Raw genomic sequence first — 16,754 nt, 5'->3', positions numbered from 1 at the left:
GGGAGCCGTGTCCGCGTGCTTTGGGGGCGGGGTCCGGCGGCGCCAAGATGGAGTCGGCGGCGCTGGTGGCGCCGGTAACGGCGCTGGAGTTCGCCGGGGACGTGCTACTGGCAGGTGGGCGATGGGATGGGGTGGGGGGCGGGGGGCTGAGCCTGGGGCTGGCGACAGTGGTGGCTGACGCGATGTCCCGCAGGCACAGGCCCGGAGGTGGTGGCGTTCCAGCTGAGCGGCGGCGGGCCGGCAGCGGCGGCAGGGCGGCGGAGCGTGCTGTGTGAGGCCACCGTGCAGGGGCTGCGGGCCGAGTCCGGCGGCGGGGCGGCAGTGCGGGTGGTGGTCTTCGGCAGCCGCTGCCTAGCAGTGCTGACAGTGCGGCGCGTTGGGCCGGGCGGCGGGGCGCGACTGGCGGCGTGCGGCGGTGGGGCGGCGCGGGAGCTGGGGGCGCGGGTGTGGGAGGCACGGTGGGCTGCAGGCGGGCGACTGGCCCTGGCGCTGGGCGGAGGGACCGTGGGACTATACGAGTGGCGGAGCGGCGGGAGCTGGCTGCAGCGGACAAGCTGCAGCGGGGCCGGGGCACTGCGCTGCGCCGTGCTGGCGGGAACGGGCTGGACACGGCTGGCGCTGGCGGCCGGTACGGCGATGGGAGTCGTCGTGGTGTGGCGGGCGGCGGAGGCGGGTGCCCCGCGGCGGCGGCTTCGCGGGCACCGGGGCGCGGTGCTGGCGCTCTGCTACGCGGCACCACGGGGACTGCTTGTCTCCGCTTCCGAAGACCGCAGCGTGCGGCTGTGGGCCGTGGGCGAGCTGGGCGGCGGGGATGGGGACGGGGACAAGGAGAGCTCCTGCCTGTTGGTGTGCTACGGGCACGGGTCGCGGGTGGCCGCCGTGGCGCTGAGGGGTCCGCTCCCGGTCAGTGTCGGGGAAGACGGTGCCTGCCTGGAGTGGGACGGCTGCGGCGGCGTGGGGCGGGCACGGCGAGGCCACCGCGGAGCCCTCCGCGCCCTCGCCCTGCGTCCTGCCGGCGGCTGCCTCGCCACGGGCGGCGACGACGGCGGTGTCCGGCTCTGGCGGCCTCAACAAGCGCCCCCGGTGGCGGCGGCGCTGGGGGCCCCAGGGCGACCGCGGGCCGTGCTGCTGGCGGGGCCGCGGCGGGTGCTGCTACTGGACGAGGCGGGAGGGCTGGCGGCCTACGAGGGAGCGACGGGGCGTTGGGTGCCGGTGCTGCCCCTTGCCGCCGGCGGTTCCCGCGGGATGCTGGCGGCCATCCCCCTGCCCGGCGCGGATGAGGCGCTCTGTGCCCTGGGCTGTGGCGATGGGCGCCTCCTGCTCTTTGCCCTGGGCCGCTCCAGTGACGCTACCGCTCTAAGGCTGTTTGAGGGAGGTGTGCGCGGACTGAGCTGGGCTCCCCGTCCCGGGCAGCCCTGCGACGCCACCGCCCTCATGGTTTCTGGGCCTGATGGGGAGATGCTGTGGCTGGATGTTGTCCACCGCCCTGGGCAGGCACCCAGAGTGAGGCTCATGGGTCGGTACCTGCTGCCCCCCTGCAGGCAGCGCTGGCACACCTGTGCAACTTTCCTGCCCCAAGGAGGGCTCCTGGTCTGCGGGGACCGCCGGGGCTCCCTTCTCCTTTTCCCATGCAGCAGCTCCCTGGGCAGGGCTGTGGAAAGCACCAGCATCGCCAATGGCGGTATTGAGCCAGTCCAGGAGGGCTCGGACAGCAAGTGGGAGCCCTCTTGCTTGTTGCACAGAAGGCATCTTCCGCTCGAGGCCCCGTTGTCTGTGCTGTTTGGGCTCCACGGGAAGACAGGGGTTACCTCGGTGACCTGTCACGGGGGCTACATTTACAGCACTGGCAGGGACGGTGTCTACCGTCAGCTCCACCTGCAGGCCCAGCAGCTGGAAGTCCTGCGGAAGCACAGACCCTGCAAAGGCTTGCAGTGGATCGAGGAGCTGCGATTCACCATGGACGGGGACCTGCTTGTGCTAGGCTTTCATGCTGATAACTTTGTGGTGTGGAGCAGCAGGACTGGTGAGAACCTCCACTGTGTCCCCTGTGGTGGAGGGCACCGCTCCTGGAGCTACTGGAGCAACTCCTCAGCTGAGGCCTTTGCCTTTATCAAGTGTGGGGATGTGATGCTGTACCACTGTGAGGCCAAGCCCCGTGAGCAGCAGGTGCTCCTGGCGTCCCTGCATGGACGGGAGATCACCTGTGTGCGACGCCTGGGGACAGTGGAGGTGCCCGGCCACAGCCCTGTTAATGTCTTCGTCACTGGCAGTGAGGATACCACAGCCTGCATCCTGGTGCTCAGTGAGCCCTCCCGGACAGCCGTGCCCCTCATCCGGCTCAGTGACCACATCTCTAGTGTGAGGGCGCTGGCACTGGTCAGCCCTGCAGGACCTGGTGATGAAGGCTTCAGTAACAAGGGCTTGTCTGCCCTGCTCTTCTCTGCGGGTGGCCGGGCGCAGATCGAGTGCTACCGGCTGCTGTGTGCTGGTGACCCAGCATCCAAGAGTGCTGTGACCTGCCACGTTGTCCATTTGGCTTCCCACAGGCTGGATGAGCACTGGGAGCGGAAGAAGAACAGGCACAAGCTCGTCAAGATGGACCCAGAGACGAGGTGATACTCAGGGACTGCCCAAGGCAGGGTTAGCAGTGACCATGGAGAGGGAGGGTGATGGGAATTGTGCTGGCCTCCGCTGGGATACCCCTTTGTGGCTGCAAGATCAGCTAAGACAGGAGGAGCTAGTGTATCCCTGGTGGCCTGTGCCCAGTGGCTGGGCCTTGAGGGGCCTTGCAGGTTAGGGAAAAGCTGCCCAGGGAGGTGGTGGGGTCAATGTCCCTGGAGGTGTTTAAGAGTCTGGATGAGGCACTTAGTGCTGTGGTCTCATTGATTAGTTAGGGTTGGGTGGTGGGTTGGACTTGATGATCTTGGACATCTCTTCCAACGTGGTTGATTCTGTGATTCTGTTATCTTTTCTTGTGCCTCCTCCAAGAGTTTGGGCTGCTTGGCTGGGCCACTTGCTTCTTTAGGGCTGCAGGTGTCACTGCAGGTGTCACTGGTGAGCATCATGTGTTTGCTACAGGTATATGTCTCTCTCAGTTGTGCCTGGGACCGGCACCAAGCAGCTGCCAACATCGTGGAAGTTCCTGGCTGCCGCCTGTAGTGATGGATCAGTCCGGTGAGGAGCAGTTCAGGGGCCTGGCAGGGAGAATGGAGCTGGAGCAGGCTCTGCAAGGAAGGCTGCTACTGTGGACATAGCTGTCTCTGAGCTGAGAACAGGACAGCACGTAAGACAGAGCGACAAAGGTGTCAGGAGCCCCTTCCTCCCACAGCTGACTGCCCTCTCCTCCTTCACAGGGTCTTTGGGCTGCTGGAGGCCGCCAGGAAGCTGCTGCTGGTGGCAGAGTCATTTCACCACCAACGCTGTGTGCTAAAGGTGGAGGCATTCCTGTACACAGGGGCAGGAGGGGAGAGGTGAGCCTCACTGTGCTGCAACTGATGGGGCTCTGAGGAGAATAGTTCCTCCTTGCAGAGATGGCAGTGGGTGGAGGGAAGGGAAAAATCGGTCTGCAGGGGTTGCTCTGCCACGTCCTCAGATCTTGGTAGGGGGCCTTATGGACTGCCTGCCCCAGGGCTGTAGCCAGAGGCTCCCCCAGCACCTCCCTTCTAGGAGATACCTCCTGTGCAGTGCAGCCACTGATGGCAGTATTGCCTTCTGGGACATCACTGGCCCCATTGAAGATGCAGCAGATGCTCTGCACCAAGCTGAAGGAGAGATGCAGCCCCTGGGTAGGTACAGCTGCCAGGAGCTCTGCTCTTGCCTCCAAGGGAGGCCAGGCTGGTAGCTCCTTTGCTCCCTCCCACCATCCAGAGTGACCACCACTCCCCTGACCAAGCCTGTTTTCCCAGCCCTGGGCATCCCTCTCCTCACCGTCATGGCCCACAGCTGTGGTGTGAACAGCCTCCACATCCAGGAGAGGCCAGAGGGACAATACCTGGTGGCTAGTGGCAGTGACGATGGTTCCATCCACATCTGCCTGCTGGAGGTGACCCTGGGCGAGGGCTCAGCAGAGAGCCACCTGCGCATCCTGGAGCGGGTGGCCAGGCCCTGTGCCCACGCCGCTCACGTCACAGGGATCCGGCTGCTGCGGCACAACCTGCTGCTCTCCGCCTCTGTGGACCAGCGCCTGACGCTGTGGCACTGGGCTCTGGGCAAGCTGGAGGCGCTCAGCACCACCTTCTTCCATGTTCCTGACCTGGCTGAGCTGGACTGCTGGGAGGTGGCAGAGGCATCTGGGGAGCTGCGGTATTACTGTGTGCTCTGTGGGCAGGGCCTGGAGATGCTGCACAGTGTGCCCCTGCCCACTCCTCAGTCAGAGGCCCCCCAGTAACAGGGCAGCCATGCAGCATACTCTGCTCCCTTCCTGCCTGTGGAGGGCACCTTGCATTTGTGCTGTGCTCATTACTGCAGACTCCATCCCAGCCTGTGTGCTGGTGTGCCCTCTCCTGAGGGAGTGGGTGTGCTTAGCTCCTTGGGGGACAGCACAGCCAAGGCTAGGATGCTCAAGGCTGGTGATGGGGAAGAGGGTGGATGTGACCCCTCCAGGACAAGTCTACTCCTTCTTTGCTGTCTGGGAAGCTATAGAGTCATCTGCTCACTCTCTTCAGCAGTTCCTCCTCTTTGAGGTGCTGACTCTCGGTGAGGCTTTCCAGCCCTGGTCCCAGAGGAATCTGCTTGGGTGGGCACAGAACACCATGCTCCAGCCCTAGGAACTCAAGGGCAGCAGGAAGCCAAGATCAGTCAGGTACTAGTGTGGCCTGTTGCAGGATGCAGCCTCATGTGCCTAGGGACAGGGCCCTGTGTGACAGCCCTGACCTTGCAGTGCTGGGGATGGTGCTGAGATGAGTGGTGGCAGCAGTTCTCCACAGCAGTACCTTGCAGGACAAGGGGCAGCAGCCCCCTTCTGCTATGGCAACCCTTCAGTGCTGCCTCAAGGTGAGTGGGTTGTTCCTGCACAGCAGCAGGACCCAGCACAGTTGGAGCAGAGGGAAGGACAGTGTGGCCCTGGCCCCGTGGGGGGTGAGGTGCTCTACTGGGGTCAGACACATACCGCATTTGTCCAGCAACAAATATATTGGACCCCAATACTGAGGCCTGGCCCAGGGGCTGACAGGAGTCCCAAGCCTCAGGAGCTCCCTGCCAGCACGGAGCAATCCTCAATAAACAGTTTTGAAGGAAGCAAGGTTGGTGCCTGGCTTTGTGGTGGCTGGTTCCTGGTGCTCCCCAGCCTGCTTCTTGGCCATCTTCCCTTCTGGCATGGATAGGGTAGGCACACAGTCTCCCATACTGGGCACAGCTATGGGGTGCACACAGCCACACCCTGAAGCTGCCGTGGGAGGGGAAGCAGCTGGGTGAGGCTGAGGCACACCCTTACTCCCTGCTTGAAGCATGTGCCCTGTCCTTCCCCTTGCAGGGTATTTTCCTGGTGCCTGTCACATCGTAGCACACTTCAGTGGTGGCTCAGATCTGGCTGAGAGGAGGGAGGTGTAGAGTCGCCAGTGCTCTGTGGAACATGTCCCTTACTGCTCCCAACAACTGGAGGCGGGCAAACATCTGGTCAAAGAGGTGAGGGAATGGCTCCTGGGGGTAGAAGGACAAAAACTAGAGACTGGTGTTTATAATAGGCTGGCTCCAGAGGCTTTGCTGCCTCTTTACCCTGTGTACAACTCCTTGAGGAGCTGCATTACACTGCTGGCACCCCCAAACCCATTGCACCCACAGCTGCCCCATAGAGGCAGTTGGGACAGGCCTGAGACATCCAACTCACCCCCAGGACATGGACACGGTTGTAGTAAGAGCTGAAATCCATGCTAAGCTGGATCAGGAACTTGCACACCTGCAAACAGATACCTTGCTGTGCCAGCAGAAGCTATGGCTGGTCTTGGGCCCTTTCTACTTCCAGCAGAGGAGTAACCCCAGGAATATTGGGTTCTCTTTCCTCAGCACTGCCCCCATGCCATTCACCAGCAAGCAGCACTCTGCCATGATGTAGCTTTGCCCTGAGCTGGAGCCATTGGAGCAGCCCTTGAGGGCTATGGCACATGGCACTTACTGTCTCTGTGCTGGCTGTGATCCGGATCCCCTTGGTGGCTGCTGGCAACTCTGCTGCCTGCTTCAGGACTTCAGGGAAGGGCAGGAGATAGTTGAAGAGCAGGAGCCATTCACCCTGTAAAAATATTACATGTGCTGGGGGAGACCTGCATCTTCCTGGGCCAGCAGCATCCATCACCAGAGCGGAGAGCATGCAGCTCCCTGCATTCCCCTTCTCAGCACACACCTCTTCACGGAGGCAGGAATAGTTCAGTTCTGATGCTGGTGGCAGAGGTGGGTATGTACCTGGAAAGGAGGTGGGAGATTGCTGTTGTGCCCAGAGAAGCCCCTGTGGCTCCAGGCATGAGGAACACTCCAGGAGTGTTCTATTAGAGAAGAGGCAGAGGCCTGGTGCTCACCCCGCTCCACAGCCTGCTGGTAGGTGCCAAAGAGCGTGGCTAGCCGGGCACAGTTGTACATCACAAAGGCACCGCTCTTGGTTCCCTTGGTGGAGATGCTGCTGTCCTCCAGATCCAGGGTTAGCTGAGGGCAGGGAGAAGTCACAGTCCATGCTACTCAGCACAGAGCTGCTCCACCATTCCCATGGCTTGCCTGCCCCAGCTCTGTGCACACCCTTCTCCTACCTGACTCCGGTGAGCAGTACTCAGCATCTCAAACCTGATGGCAGCCACTGTAAGGGTATCAATCACCTCAGTCCAGGACTCATCTGTAGAGAATGCAGGTGGCATCACACCTGCTCCATTCCCATGTACTGTCAATGCTCAGGAGGTAATGTCCCTCAGGGCCAGGAGGCTCCAGTGAAAGCGGAGGGCAACAATTCCCCAGCCCTTGCCCCTCTGCAGGTCCTGTTTTTTGCTGCTGTCCCATATTAGATGCCTTTCTCCTAGCAAGGTCAGCACCTGGCTCCATTGCAGAGGGGAAAGCCCCACTGCCTGCAGGCTCAGAGGTGAGGGGGGAGTCTCATGGGAGCAGTGAAAATGGGTATGGAGCAATATCCCTGCTTGGAGCCACAGTGCAAACCCTCACCTTGTGCGAGCTCCCCGTACTTCATCACAGAAGCTTCGTACATCTGGCGCTTCCGGAGCCTGAGAGGAACACAGAGCGTGAAACAGTCACCACCTCTGGGCTGAGCCACCCCCAGAAAGCACCTCAGGGCTCCCCCAGCCTTTGGGCTACGTGGGACGCCCCAGCTGCAACCCAGCCAAGCAAAACCCAGTACACAACCTCAAAAGAGGGCAGGGACTGTTGTATTATGGCCAGCCCCTTGTGCCACTGCCTGGAGAGGGCTGTGAGGAAGTCGCTGCACCAGCCACAAGCTCTGCCTTTTAACTCAGAAAGGAGCACCCTGATGCCAGGGCTCTCCGCTAACACACGAAGGCAGGTAGGTACCACCCTGCACTGCTGTGACACCCAGCTCCTGCCTTTCCTCCCAGCAGCATGGGGAGGGCTAGAAGCAGCACTGTGCAGACCACTGGGAGTGGAGAGGGCCCTGTGGCCTCTGCTTTGAACCTCCAGTCCTCTTGAAAGAGCCCCTAGGCCATGGAAAAGCAGACTGGAGGGACTGCATGGCACTTGCAGTGTACCACCACCAGCTTGCTCAGCACTGCAGTGTGGCTGCCTGGGTGCCTACAGGGCTGGGCAGAGTACAGGGAGCCTTGGTAGGTGAGCAGCACAGCAGGCCACTTACTACACACCAACTTACTGGAAGTACTGGTCTGCCCCAATAGGTGATGAGGGGTTTGTCACCTTCACTGGCCCACAGATAAGGTGTTTCTGAAAGAGAAGAGAGGCTGGGGCTGAGGTTGAATAATCAGAAGCTCTACCAAAACACTCTGCAGGATAACCAGGCTAGAATCAGCACTGAAAGCCCAAGAGAGAGAAGCTGCTCCACCACCTGGGCAAGGGCTTGGAAAAGCAGCCAAGGGGAAGGGAAGACTCAAAACGGGGCAAGGCTGGGCATTCACTGTGAGGATTGAAGTAGACTAGCAGAGTACAAGGATGCTGGGGTTCACAGTGAAAAAGGTGAGAGGTTCCTCACCTGCAAAGCTGTGTGGGCTCTTGGATCCAAAATCCTCCACAGCAGATCTAGCTGCTGCTGCTGGAATTCCTCCTTACAACTCACCACATGCACAATGCTGAAGCAGCTTCCCTGGTCTTCAGCCTGCAGCAGAGCAAAGCAGGGAGCTCAAATGCTATTGCATGACAGAAAGGAACAATGTTTGGAAAGAGAGAGGCAGGCAGTGCCACAGGGTAACTCACTGTGCACTGCAGAACAGCTTGCTGCAGCTCAGCCAGGGACTGAAGCTTCTCCTCTGTCACTAAAAGGAGGAAGGACATTGAGAATGGGACACAAGGGTCCTCCAATTCCTTGCCATCCTTGCATTAGTTCTGCCCCAGGCTGTCTGCATTTCTGGTTCAAACCAGACTGAACAGGTGTAAGAGAAGAAGGCAATTTTTATCTACCCTCCCCTTACTTTCTATAAAAACAACTGGGGGTTAAAAAAGGGAAACTGGTCTGCTTGGAGCCCTTCACCCCACCCACAGGCTGTCACACTAGAGCTGCTGCACACACAAGGCTCACCAAGCAAGACATCGAGATTGGGGTCATAGCCCACCAAGCCCTGCTGCTCCACAAAGTTCTTCAAGTGCACTTTACAGATGACATCCTCGGGCAGGGCAGCCTTCCCTGGCCTCTCTTCACAGCCTGTGGCATAGGGAGACTTGCCCAGAGCTTGCTTCAAGGCCACGACAGCGTCAGAGAGGGCAAATCCACCAGTACTGGAGGGCCAGTCAATGCGGAGCTGCTGCACGAGCTCCTGGCTCCCCTCCTTAGCAAGTGCAGGGACCAGGCAGACACTGACCCTGCGAGAGAGAGAGGGGTGCTGGCAGCACGGGATCAAGTGGTGGGACAGAAGGGAGGGGTGAAGCACTCACCCCTGGGCACGCAGAAGCTGGGCCAGGTGGTCAGCCAGCAGGAGGGGGCGGAGGTGGCGGGGCCGCAGGGCGACGGGCTCGCGCAGGGCCGGACAGTGCAGCACGACCCATCTCTGCTGTGCTCCTCCTGCGGGGGCTGGGTCGGGCAGGAAACCCAGCAAGCGCCGGAAGGCTTCGGGGCGCTGCACCTGTACCGCCAACCCCGCTGGCGTCTCCTGGCAGCCCCGAACCGCCAGCACCCCCGGACCTGCCAGTGACGCCAAGCCCGCCACGACGTCGGCAGGCACCTGGAAGGTGAGGAGGCAGCCGGTCAGTGCCCCCACGTGGCCTGGCACAGGCCCCGCCTCTGTCCCGCGCCGCCGCGTAGGCCCGGCCGTGGCCTACCTGCCCATCCGGGAAGATTGCACTGAGCGCGGCCCGCGGTGCCAGGAAGTCCCGATGCCGCAAATTGCGGGCTCCGCTTTCCTTTATCCAGAGCGCCGCTGACCGCCCCAGCGCCCCGTTCAGTGCCCGCAGCGTCGCTGCCACCCCCGGCCGACCCTCGCCCGTCTCCATGGCAGCCCGGCGACCTCTTCCGCTGTGGACCGGAAGTGACATCACTGGCCTGCTAGCCCTGCCCGGCTCTGCCAGGCGGCCGCCATATTGGGCGCGGTCCTCCCGGTGGCCGCCTCGGGCGCGGCGTAGTTGGAAGGGGTCGGGCGGTCGTCTTGCGGGTAACGGGCATCCGTGATAAACGTGGTGGGCCGGGGTACCCGAAGCACGGCTGGGGCCGGGGGCCAGCGAGGGAGAGTGTACCCCAACACTGCCACACCACCCTCTGTAAAGGCCTCTGGGAGTGTACTCAGACCCTCAAGAGGACCCCGCAGAGTCTCACCCCAGTACGGCCTGACTGCACACACACAGAGGACACAGGGGGAATCGACAGCAGGCTGCTGGAGCTCCCCCCACACCCCTGGTTGGGAATGGGGGCTTTCCAGCCTGGAGAGGAGGGTGTACTGCTCCTCAGCACCCTCAGGGCTGCCCTTGCCTGTCCACAGGCACTCGGGAGGCCCAGAACCGAAACCGCAGACACCCAAGCAGGAACAGAGCTGGAAGCTGTGCCAAGATGAGACAGGCCCAGGCAGCCACTGCTGCTGCAGAGGAAATGGGCTACCCAGGGCAGCAAGGGCAGCTGAGATGCCAGCAGGGCAGCAAGGGGCCATGAGAGAGTGTTTAGCAGCCCTGCCCAGTGGTAGACAGGTGGTTTGGGATCAACCAGAGGGCATAAGGCAGACCCTGGCAGTGACTGTCAGGCCAGTCTTGCCAGGGTGAGCCTTGTCACCTGTAGGAACCCCAGGGCTTGGCTAGGGGTGTGACAAGGTGTTTGAGGACCAGCAGCAGCACTTGGAAGGCACAATTTGCCACCACAGCAGGCCTCTCTGCAGTGAAGGGCAAATGAGCAGCTTTGGTTGCATGCCCTGACATGCCCTCCTCTGAGCCTGCTGCCCCAGCTCTGGCTGCTCTGCTGGCCCCAGCAGGCAGGATGTGTACAAGGAGCAGCACTCCCACCCATCAGCCCTAGGAGGTGAGAGGTGGAAACAATTAGATTGTGCCTTGATTACATCTGCAGAGCTGTGCTCCTCCCTGGCAGTGGTGTCTCAAGCACAGATTTGAGAGAGTGGAGGGCCTGTGCTGCTGCCCAACTCACAAACAGGGCAGGCAGCAGGGGCTACTGCTCCCCTCTGGGGCTGCAGCCAAAGGCAATGCTTATCTGGGGACTTGGGTAAGTGCTTGGCACCCTGCCACTGGGCTTGCTTGTTGAAGCAGGTATGCAGGAAGCACTGAACTCCTCTGCAGCAGCAGGGAGATGGGGAACTCCCTCCTTGCACTTCCCTTCCTGCACTCCCCACAAGGCTGTGGGTGACGGCAGGGGGGTGAGGGGCAGGGACAGTTGGTCTGCTTGCAGTTCCTCCTGGGCTTCTGTGTGCAGGGTAAGGGAGGGCAGATGCTGGCAGCATGCCCTTTTGTGTAGGCTGAGCTGGGAACGTAGCAACTCATTTTGGGTCTTCATGGGCAGCTCTGAAGGCCCGAGGCTGCACCCCCAGTGTGAACCTGCAGCCCTGAGGCAGGAGTGGGGATATGTGCCCCAGTTAGAGCGTGACCTGTGTCTCCCCTGGTGGTGGGGGGCCATGCCACAGTGGGGTACTCCCTGCACCACCCACAGCCAAGAGGTGATCTGAGAACTGCTGCTCACACCAGACCAACTGCTGACTGTCCGCAGGGCAGGAGCTGCCCGCGACCCTTGCCCAGCCATCCAGGGGAACAAACACCAGCATGGTCTGGGACCACACTCAGACCACGTATCACTGCTCAGGGTGGGCTCCAGGCTGGATCCATCCCCAGAGCACTGTGGGGCTCCTGCAGGCAGCCTATCTAAGGCCAGCCCAGCAGCAGCCCACGGGGGAGCTCTCGAAGGGTGCCGAAAGAGCTTTGGACAGACACGACATCCCCGATGGCTCTCTGGCTGCCTGCTCAGCGGGAGTGATCGTGTCATTCCAAAGCTGTCTCTCTCTGGGTGACTGATCCTGCCCCAACACCGCTCACCCCTGCCAGCACTGGGGGGCTGCAGGGAGCCAGGATGAACCTGGCACAAGCTGGCAGCAGCGGCAGGAAGCTTGTGCAGCATCTCATGACCTGCAGCGCAGGTGGCCACATCCATGCTGGGGCTGACAGCTGGGGCTGCCACTCAGCATGCTCACCCTGGAAAGCCCCCAGGAAGCAAGCTGCTATTTTTAGCTGTCAGGGCCATGGGACTACTGGAGAGTCCCCAGCAAGCACAGGGAGATGAGGTGCAAGGCTAAGAACTGGTGATCCCAACATCCCTTTTCTCCCAGTGTCGCTCCCATGCACTGCTCCAGCCCCACAGAGGGGCTGGAGTGGTGCAAGCAGCTCTTGCCAAGTGCCTGGCATGGGGCTGCAGCAGGCAGCAGGGGGGGAGGTGTGTGGGGTGAGGCAGGGGCGGAAGTGCGGGTAACGAAACCCCAGGGCAGCTGGACACGGTGGGGACAGCTGCTTTTGGGATTCCGTTGCCCGCACCGGCGCCATAGAGGGACAGGCAGAAGGGCCACCACCACGCCACCCGGACCCCAAGGCGGCTGGCGGGCCAAGAGAGGGTCACTTACCACTAGGTACTGGGGCGGAGGAGCTGTGTGGGAGCTGCAGCCATGACGCTTGTGGCTGGGGGTGCCAGCACAGGCTGGGGTTGTGCCATGGGCCCGGTGCCAAGGGGAGGGCAGGATGGCAGAGCTGAAAGGAAACTGCTGCAAACAAAGCCCCAGTGGGGTTGGAGCATCTGGTGCCAGCCCAACAGCCCCCGGCGAGGCCCAAAAACCTCAGCCAGCCCTGAGGGAGGGCAACCGCCTCAGCACCTGCGCCTGGCAGCACAGTATGGCCCTCACTGCTGCCCAGCCCTGGCGAGGAGGCTGTCAGGCAACCGCCATGGTGGGAAGTGAAACTGTGTGGGGAACCCCATGGGCTCCATGTGGTGCTCACCAGGGGAGACCTGGGATCCTGCAGCTGCCCTGGGGGACCCTGTCCGTGGGGTGTGCAGGATTGCTGATGCCCCCTCATTGCAGCACGGCACAGCATGGTGGTGGGAACGGCGCCATCGCCGATGCCAGAGAGCTTCCCGGGAACTTTTGCAGTGTTGGGGCTCTCGCTGGTGCCGAGTGGATGGCACAAGGTGCTGGATATAGGTCTCCAACCCCAGGGCACTCCCTTGAGCCCTCAGTCCGCTGCCATCCACTACCACTAGCGCCACCGAGTGAGGCACGGGGGCAGGGGGTAGAGTTGCCCGTGGCCTGCGGGGCAGGGGAGTCCCGCCAGGGGCTCGCGGAGGGGGCAGCTTCAGCTGGCAGCAGCTACCCCACGGCGGGACGCACCGCATCAGGGCACAGGACCGGGGCAGAGCCGTACCGGGGGCACAGCAGGGAGCCCGCGGCACCAGCGGGGCCAGAGTGGGGGTAGGCACGGGGCCGGGGGGGGCGCCCCGCAAATGCGGGATGGGAATGCAGCCGAGCCCCAGCCCCGGTCCCGCTCCCTCCCGCCGCCCGGCCCGGCCACCCGCGGGGCTGCGGGAACCCGAGACCGGGAGTCGCCCGCTGCCCTCTCACCTCCGGCCCCGCAGCCTCCGGCGCAGCAACCTGAGCCGGTCCGCGGCTCTCCCGGCGGCGGGGATCGGGGTGCCCCAGGAGGGACCCCAGCGCCGCCGAGCCAAGGCCGGGGCAGAGCAGATTGCGATGCTGCTCCCCACCCCGCCGCCGCCACCGTAGCTTTCGGTTTCAGTCCGGCGCCGGCCTAAGCCCGCCCCGACCTGCTGCACCCGGGGCGGGTCCGAAAGTGGGTGGTGGTGGGCGTGTGTGTCCCTCCCCACCGCCCCTCGAGCTCAGGAGGTGGGATCTCGGGGGCCCTGGGCCGGCCCCACTCCCGCCCCCGGTGCTGCTGTCCCAGTCCGGTCAGCGGCGCCGCCGGCGGCCACCAGGGGCGCAAGCAGGGCGGGGCGCGCAGAGCGGGCGGGGCGCGCAGAGCGGGCGGGGCGCGCAGAGCGGGCGGGGCGCGCAGAGCGGGCGGGGCGCGCAGAGCGGGCGGGGCGCGCAGAGCGGGCGGGGCGCGCAGAGCGGGCGGGGCGCGCAGAGCGGGCGGGGCGCGCAGAGCGGGCGGGGCTGCTGCCCGCTTCCGGCGGCCGTGGGGACATGGCGGCGGCGGCGGCCCTGCGGGCGCTGCGTCCTGCGGCATGGCGGGCAGCCGGCGGGTACTGGCACCGGGGCCGTGGCTGGCACCTTGGGACTGGGCAGGAGGGAGCGATGGCTGTGGGGCTTACGGAGGGTAGTTGTGAGGGATCTTCCATGGGGCTACCGGCGGTGGGTGTGCACATCCCCATGGGGCTGCTGGGGGGTGACTGGGTGTTCTTTGTAGGGTGCCCTTGGAGACCTCTGTGGAGGGGTGGCTTTAGGGTACCCTTGGGGTTCTCTGTGGAGCTGCCGCGGGACCCACGTGTCCGGGCCACTGCCCGTGTACGCAGGGTGCCGTGCCGTGGACATCGTCTCGTACCGGCGGACGACGAGCTTTACCAGCGGACGCGGCTGACGGTGCTGGAACCGGAGTCCCCCAACATCATGTTCATCGAAGGCTACACCAGCCGCGGCTTCACCATCAGCGGGAACCTGGTAGTGGGGCCCTGCGCCATCCTGCCCCGCGCCATCCTCCAGTGGAACGTGAGTGCCCAGCGGCAGGGTGAGGACTTCTCTGCCCCAACCCATGCTGTTAGGTGAGCACTTAAGGGCTTCAGGCCCGCTCAGTGCCCTCTGTGTCTCCACAGGTCGGCTCCTACAAGGACGTCTCGCATGAGAGCCTGTCGCTGTTCCGGCTACTGGAGCCCCAGATAGGTACGTGGGGCTGCCAAGGACCAGCTGCACCTCTGGGCCAGTACAGCTCTGTCTCAGCGCACCCCACAGTGCTCTGCTGGTGTTTTGGGAGAAGGAGCTGCTCTCTGGCATCCTGCTGAGCTGTAGCAGCAGGACTGGCACAGCAGGGCAGGCTTCCCCCCTTATTTGGGCTCCTGTAGGGCAGCTGTTAGTCCCTTTTTGAGGGGCAGATCTAAGCCAAGCACAGCTCTGCCCACCTTTGCCTGAGATCTTATCCTGGTTACAGAGATCCTTGTACTGGGCACAGGAGACAGGGTGGAGCGGCTCCACCCTGCCATGCTGAAGCAGATGCAGAATTGCGGGATCGCCGTGGAGGTGCAGGACACGGTGAGGAGTGAGCAGAGGGGTTGGAGTGATGGCTCTGGAACACCTTCCCCTGTGCCCCAGGACTCTGCCTGCCCAGGGATGGACAGGAGGGAGTGGGTCAGGTGCGCCACGGGGAAGGGCTGTGTCTCCTGGGCCTTCACTCTCTCCCTTTTCTATTCCACAGCCAAACGCGTGTGCAACCTTCAACTTCCTGACGAGTGAGAAGCGCATGGTAGCTGCGGGGCTCATTCCCCCGCGGGGCACCTACGCAGGGTTGTAGGAGTCGCGTGCAGCAGCCGCAGGCTGTAAGCAGCAATTCTCATGCCTGCCTCAGAGCTGCTGGCTGGGTGGTGGCTCTGCACACAGGAGGGTGTTGGGAAGTGTGTGGGCTTGGCTCTGCTCCAGAGCCGCTGGCTTTCAGCCTTCTTGCCCCCGTGCAAAGTGCATAGCGTAAGCATTGCTGGCGGCACCTGCAGCCCTGCCCTCCTGCCAACGTGGTGCCTGGTGCCTTGGCAGCAAGAAGTCATTGCCCCAAGGCAGGGTGCAGGCAGATGGGGTAAGCTCCACGCCTCTGGGCACACTGGGACACCGCAAGGAAAATACATGCGGATTGCAGTACAAAGGATGTATGTGGTGGTTAATGCTGTAACATTGGTGCCTGTCCTTGCTGCCCCTGCAGAGCTGGACAGGTGGCAGGGGGGTGGCTGTGGATAGGCTGCTGGAGCGTGCCTGGTGCCAGGAGTGCCACCTGCCAGCAGCTCACTGGGCACAGCCAACTGGTGTGTCCCAGCTAGTCTACCCTGAAGTCTTCTGCAGTGTTTGGTACTAGTGTCTTTTCTGACACCTCCTGCTGCAGCCAGTCCCTGCTGCTGCACCCCATCTCCCTGCAGGCTTGGCTCGAGTGGGGACCACAGAGAGGGGCATGGTGCTGTCCCATGCACTTTGCATTAGCTCGTAGATGCGTCCTCTGGGGCTGGGGTAGAGGCTACATGTAACTAATTACAGCCTTGTGCCCCAAAGCCTGCCACCTCTGCAGGCCCAAGGGATGAAGTAGGAGAAACGTGTCTGCAGCCACCAGCCCCAAAGCAGGCTGTGAGGCAGCTTTGCTTAAGGAATCAGCTGTGTTAATGACTGACAGACACAATTATGGTGTCCTTCAAGGCTTTGTGTTTAGCACCTGAAAAGCTAATCTGAGGTCACCATGCAGTGATTTTTTTTTTCCCCAGTTAACAGTGTCAAGAAACAAACAACACTGACAGTAAACATGCTTTTCAGCAGGGGTGGCATTTGGATGTTAGGGAGGACAGATAACTGACTGAGGTGTGATATACCTCTGTCACCTAGTGATGTAAGCACAAGTCACCTGGCCAAGCCAGGGAGATTTGCACCAGTCAGACACATTGGTGTCTTTACAAGCTTGAGCCCTTCCAAGGACACTGTCCACACACTTTATGGTAGACAAACTGCACATGAAGCCTGGCAAGCATCACCACATTCAGGGGGGTGCAGCTGCTGGGGGGTGTGAGGACTGCAGGATCTTCAGGGGCAGAACAAAGGGAAGGAAGAAAATAGACTGGTGATGAGGGGAGGCATGGCAAAATACAGGTCTGTGGGCCTGATGCATGCAAGTAGCTGCAGAGCACTTCCAGGGGCATGTGGGTGGGTGGCTATGCAGGAAGGTACATAAGCACCTGCATCATTGTAGCTGCTGAATGGATGGGGTCCTGTGGCAGCCTGGATACTGCTGCTGGTGAAAACCATTTGCTTTCTTGCCCAGCAGCCACTTGCTTCCTGCTCTCAGCAATGTGTTTTATTTTTTAAACATCCCCCAACCCCCCTGGTCCCTGTCACAGCACACAGTATGCCTTCTAGGGCCATCAGCTGCTTCTGAGAGGGCGAAGCATGTGAAAGAGAGAGCCAAGGAAAGAGAACAAAGGCAGGAGG

The 16,754-nt window shown here is 62.2% G+C and overlaps 3 protein-coding genes across 7 annotated transcripts; 2 read left to right on the top strand and 1 right to left on the bottom strand.

Moving 5' to 3' along the window:
• The first annotated feature begins 10 nt into the window (after nucleotides 1-10).
• On the top strand, nucleotides 11-5,235 carry WDR6 (WD repeat domain 6). Its single transcript, XM_068154201.1, has 6 exons — nucleotides 11-114; nucleotides 194-2,612; nucleotides 3,079-3,174; nucleotides 3,354-3,470; nucleotides 3,667-3,785; nucleotides 3,906-5,235. The coding sequence occupies exons 1-6, from the start codon at nucleotides 48-50 to the stop codon at nucleotides 4,385-4,387; spliced, it is 3,300 nt and encodes a 1,099-aa protein (XP_068010302.1). The 5' UTR covers nucleotides 11-47; the 3' UTR covers nucleotides 4,388-5,235.
• Nucleotides 5,100-13,384, bottom strand: DALRD3 (DALR anticodon binding domain containing 3). 4 transcript variants are annotated; one of them, XM_068154203.1, is made up of 15 exons: nucleotides 13,194-13,384; nucleotides 12,204-12,341; nucleotides 9,427-9,619; nucleotides 9,043-9,329; nucleotides 8,690-8,970; nucleotides 8,368-8,426; nucleotides 8,147-8,269; nucleotides 7,811-7,881; nucleotides 7,135-7,193; nucleotides 6,732-6,814; nucleotides 6,507-6,630; nucleotides 6,335-6,393; nucleotides 6,110-6,223; nucleotides 5,825-5,893; nucleotides 5,101-5,637 (listed from the first exon to the last, which is right to left on the bottom strand). In XM_068154203.1, exons 3-15 carry the CDS (start codon nucleotides 9,595-9,597, stop codon nucleotides 5,518-5,520), a joined length of 1,620 nt encoding a protein of 539 aa, XP_068010304.1. In that variant the 5' UTR covers nucleotides 9,598-9,619; nucleotides 12,204-12,341; nucleotides 13,194-13,384; the 3' UTR covers nucleotides 5,101-5,517. The 4 variants fall into 4 exon arrangements, with proteins under 4 accessions (XP_068010306.1, XP_068010304.1, XP_068010305.1 ...); XM_068154204.1 differs by lacking the exon at nucleotides 13,194-13,384 and adding an exon at nucleotides 12,574-13,047; XM_068154205.1 differs by lacking the exons at nucleotides 12,204-12,341; nucleotides 13,194-13,384 and having other exon boundaries at nucleotides 5,100-5,637; nucleotides 9,427-9,890.
• NDUFAF3 (NADH:ubiquinone oxidoreductase complex assembly factor 3) lies at nucleotides 12,190-15,432 on the top strand. Of its 2 annotated transcripts, none has more exons than XM_068154209.1 (5): nucleotides 12,190-12,209; nucleotides 14,102-14,294; nucleotides 14,399-14,465; nucleotides 14,731-14,831; nucleotides 14,995-15,432. In XM_068154209.1, exons 2-5 carry the CDS (start codon nucleotides 14,196-14,198, stop codon nucleotides 15,088-15,090), a joined length of 363 nt encoding a protein of 120 aa, XP_068010310.1. In that variant the 5' UTR covers nucleotides 12,190-12,209; nucleotides 14,102-14,195; the 3' UTR covers nucleotides 15,091-15,432. The 2 variants fall into 2 exon arrangements, with proteins under 2 accessions (XP_068010310.1, XP_068010309.1); XM_068154208.1 differs by lacking the exon at nucleotides 12,190-12,209 and adding an exon at nucleotides 13,741-13,831.
• The last annotated feature ends 1,322 nt before the right edge of the window (nucleotides 15,433-16,754 follow it).

The sequence above is a fragment of the Melanerpes formicivorus genome, unplaced genomic scaffold (genome assembly GCF_026170545.1).
Source record: "Melanerpes formicivorus ecotype bairdi unplaced genomic scaffold, bMelFor1.0.p_v2 SCAF_28, whole genome shotgun sequence".
In the NCBI taxonomy this organism is placed as follows: domain Eukaryota; kingdom Metazoa; phylum Chordata; class Aves; order Piciformes; family Picidae; genus Melanerpes; species Melanerpes formicivorus.
Note: the sequence above shows the minus strand (reverse complement) of the source record. Positions and strands in the feature narration are given on the sequence as shown.

Excerpts from the sequence above, each read along its gene's own strand:
- NDUFAF3 (XM_068154208.1), top strand. The coding sequence starts at position 13,773 with ATGGCGGCGGCGGCGGCCCTGCGGGCGCTGCGTCCTGCGGCATGGCGG. Across the intron at positions 14,466-14,730 it reads GCTACTGGAGCCCCAGATAG|AGATCCTTGTACTGGGCACA; the intron begins GTACGTGGGGCT and ends TCCTGGTTACAG. Across the intron at positions 14,832-14,994 it reads CCGTGGAGGTGCAGGACACG|CCAAACGCGTGTGCAACCTT; the intron begins GTGAGGAGTGAG and ends TCTATTCCACAG.
- WDR6 (XM_068154201.1), top strand. The coding sequence starts at position 48 with ATGGAGTCGGCGGCGCTGGTGGCGCCGGTAACGGCGCTGGAGTTCGCC. Across the intron at positions 2,613-3,078 it reads AAGATGGACCCAGAGACGAG|GTATATGTCTCTCTCAGTTG; the intron begins GTGATACTCAGG and ends TGTTTGCTACAG. Across the intron at positions 3,786-3,905 it reads AGGAGAGATGCAGCCCCTGG|CCCTGGGCATCCCTCTCCTC; the intron begins GTAGGTACAGCT and ends CTGTTTTCCCAG.
- DALRD3 (XM_068154205.1), bottom strand. The coding sequence starts at position 9,639 with ATGTCACTTCCGGTCCACAGCGGAAGAGGTCGCCGGGCTGCCATGGAG. Across the intron at positions 6,631-6,731 it reads GTACTGCTCACCGGAGTCAG|CTAACCCTGGATCTGGAGGA; the intron begins GTAGGAGAAGGG and ends CCCTGCCCTCAG. Across the intron at positions 6,224-6,334 it reads ATTCCTGCCTCCGTGAAGAG|GGTGAATGGCTCCTGCTCTT; the intron begins GTGTGTGCTGAG and ends ATATTTTTACAG.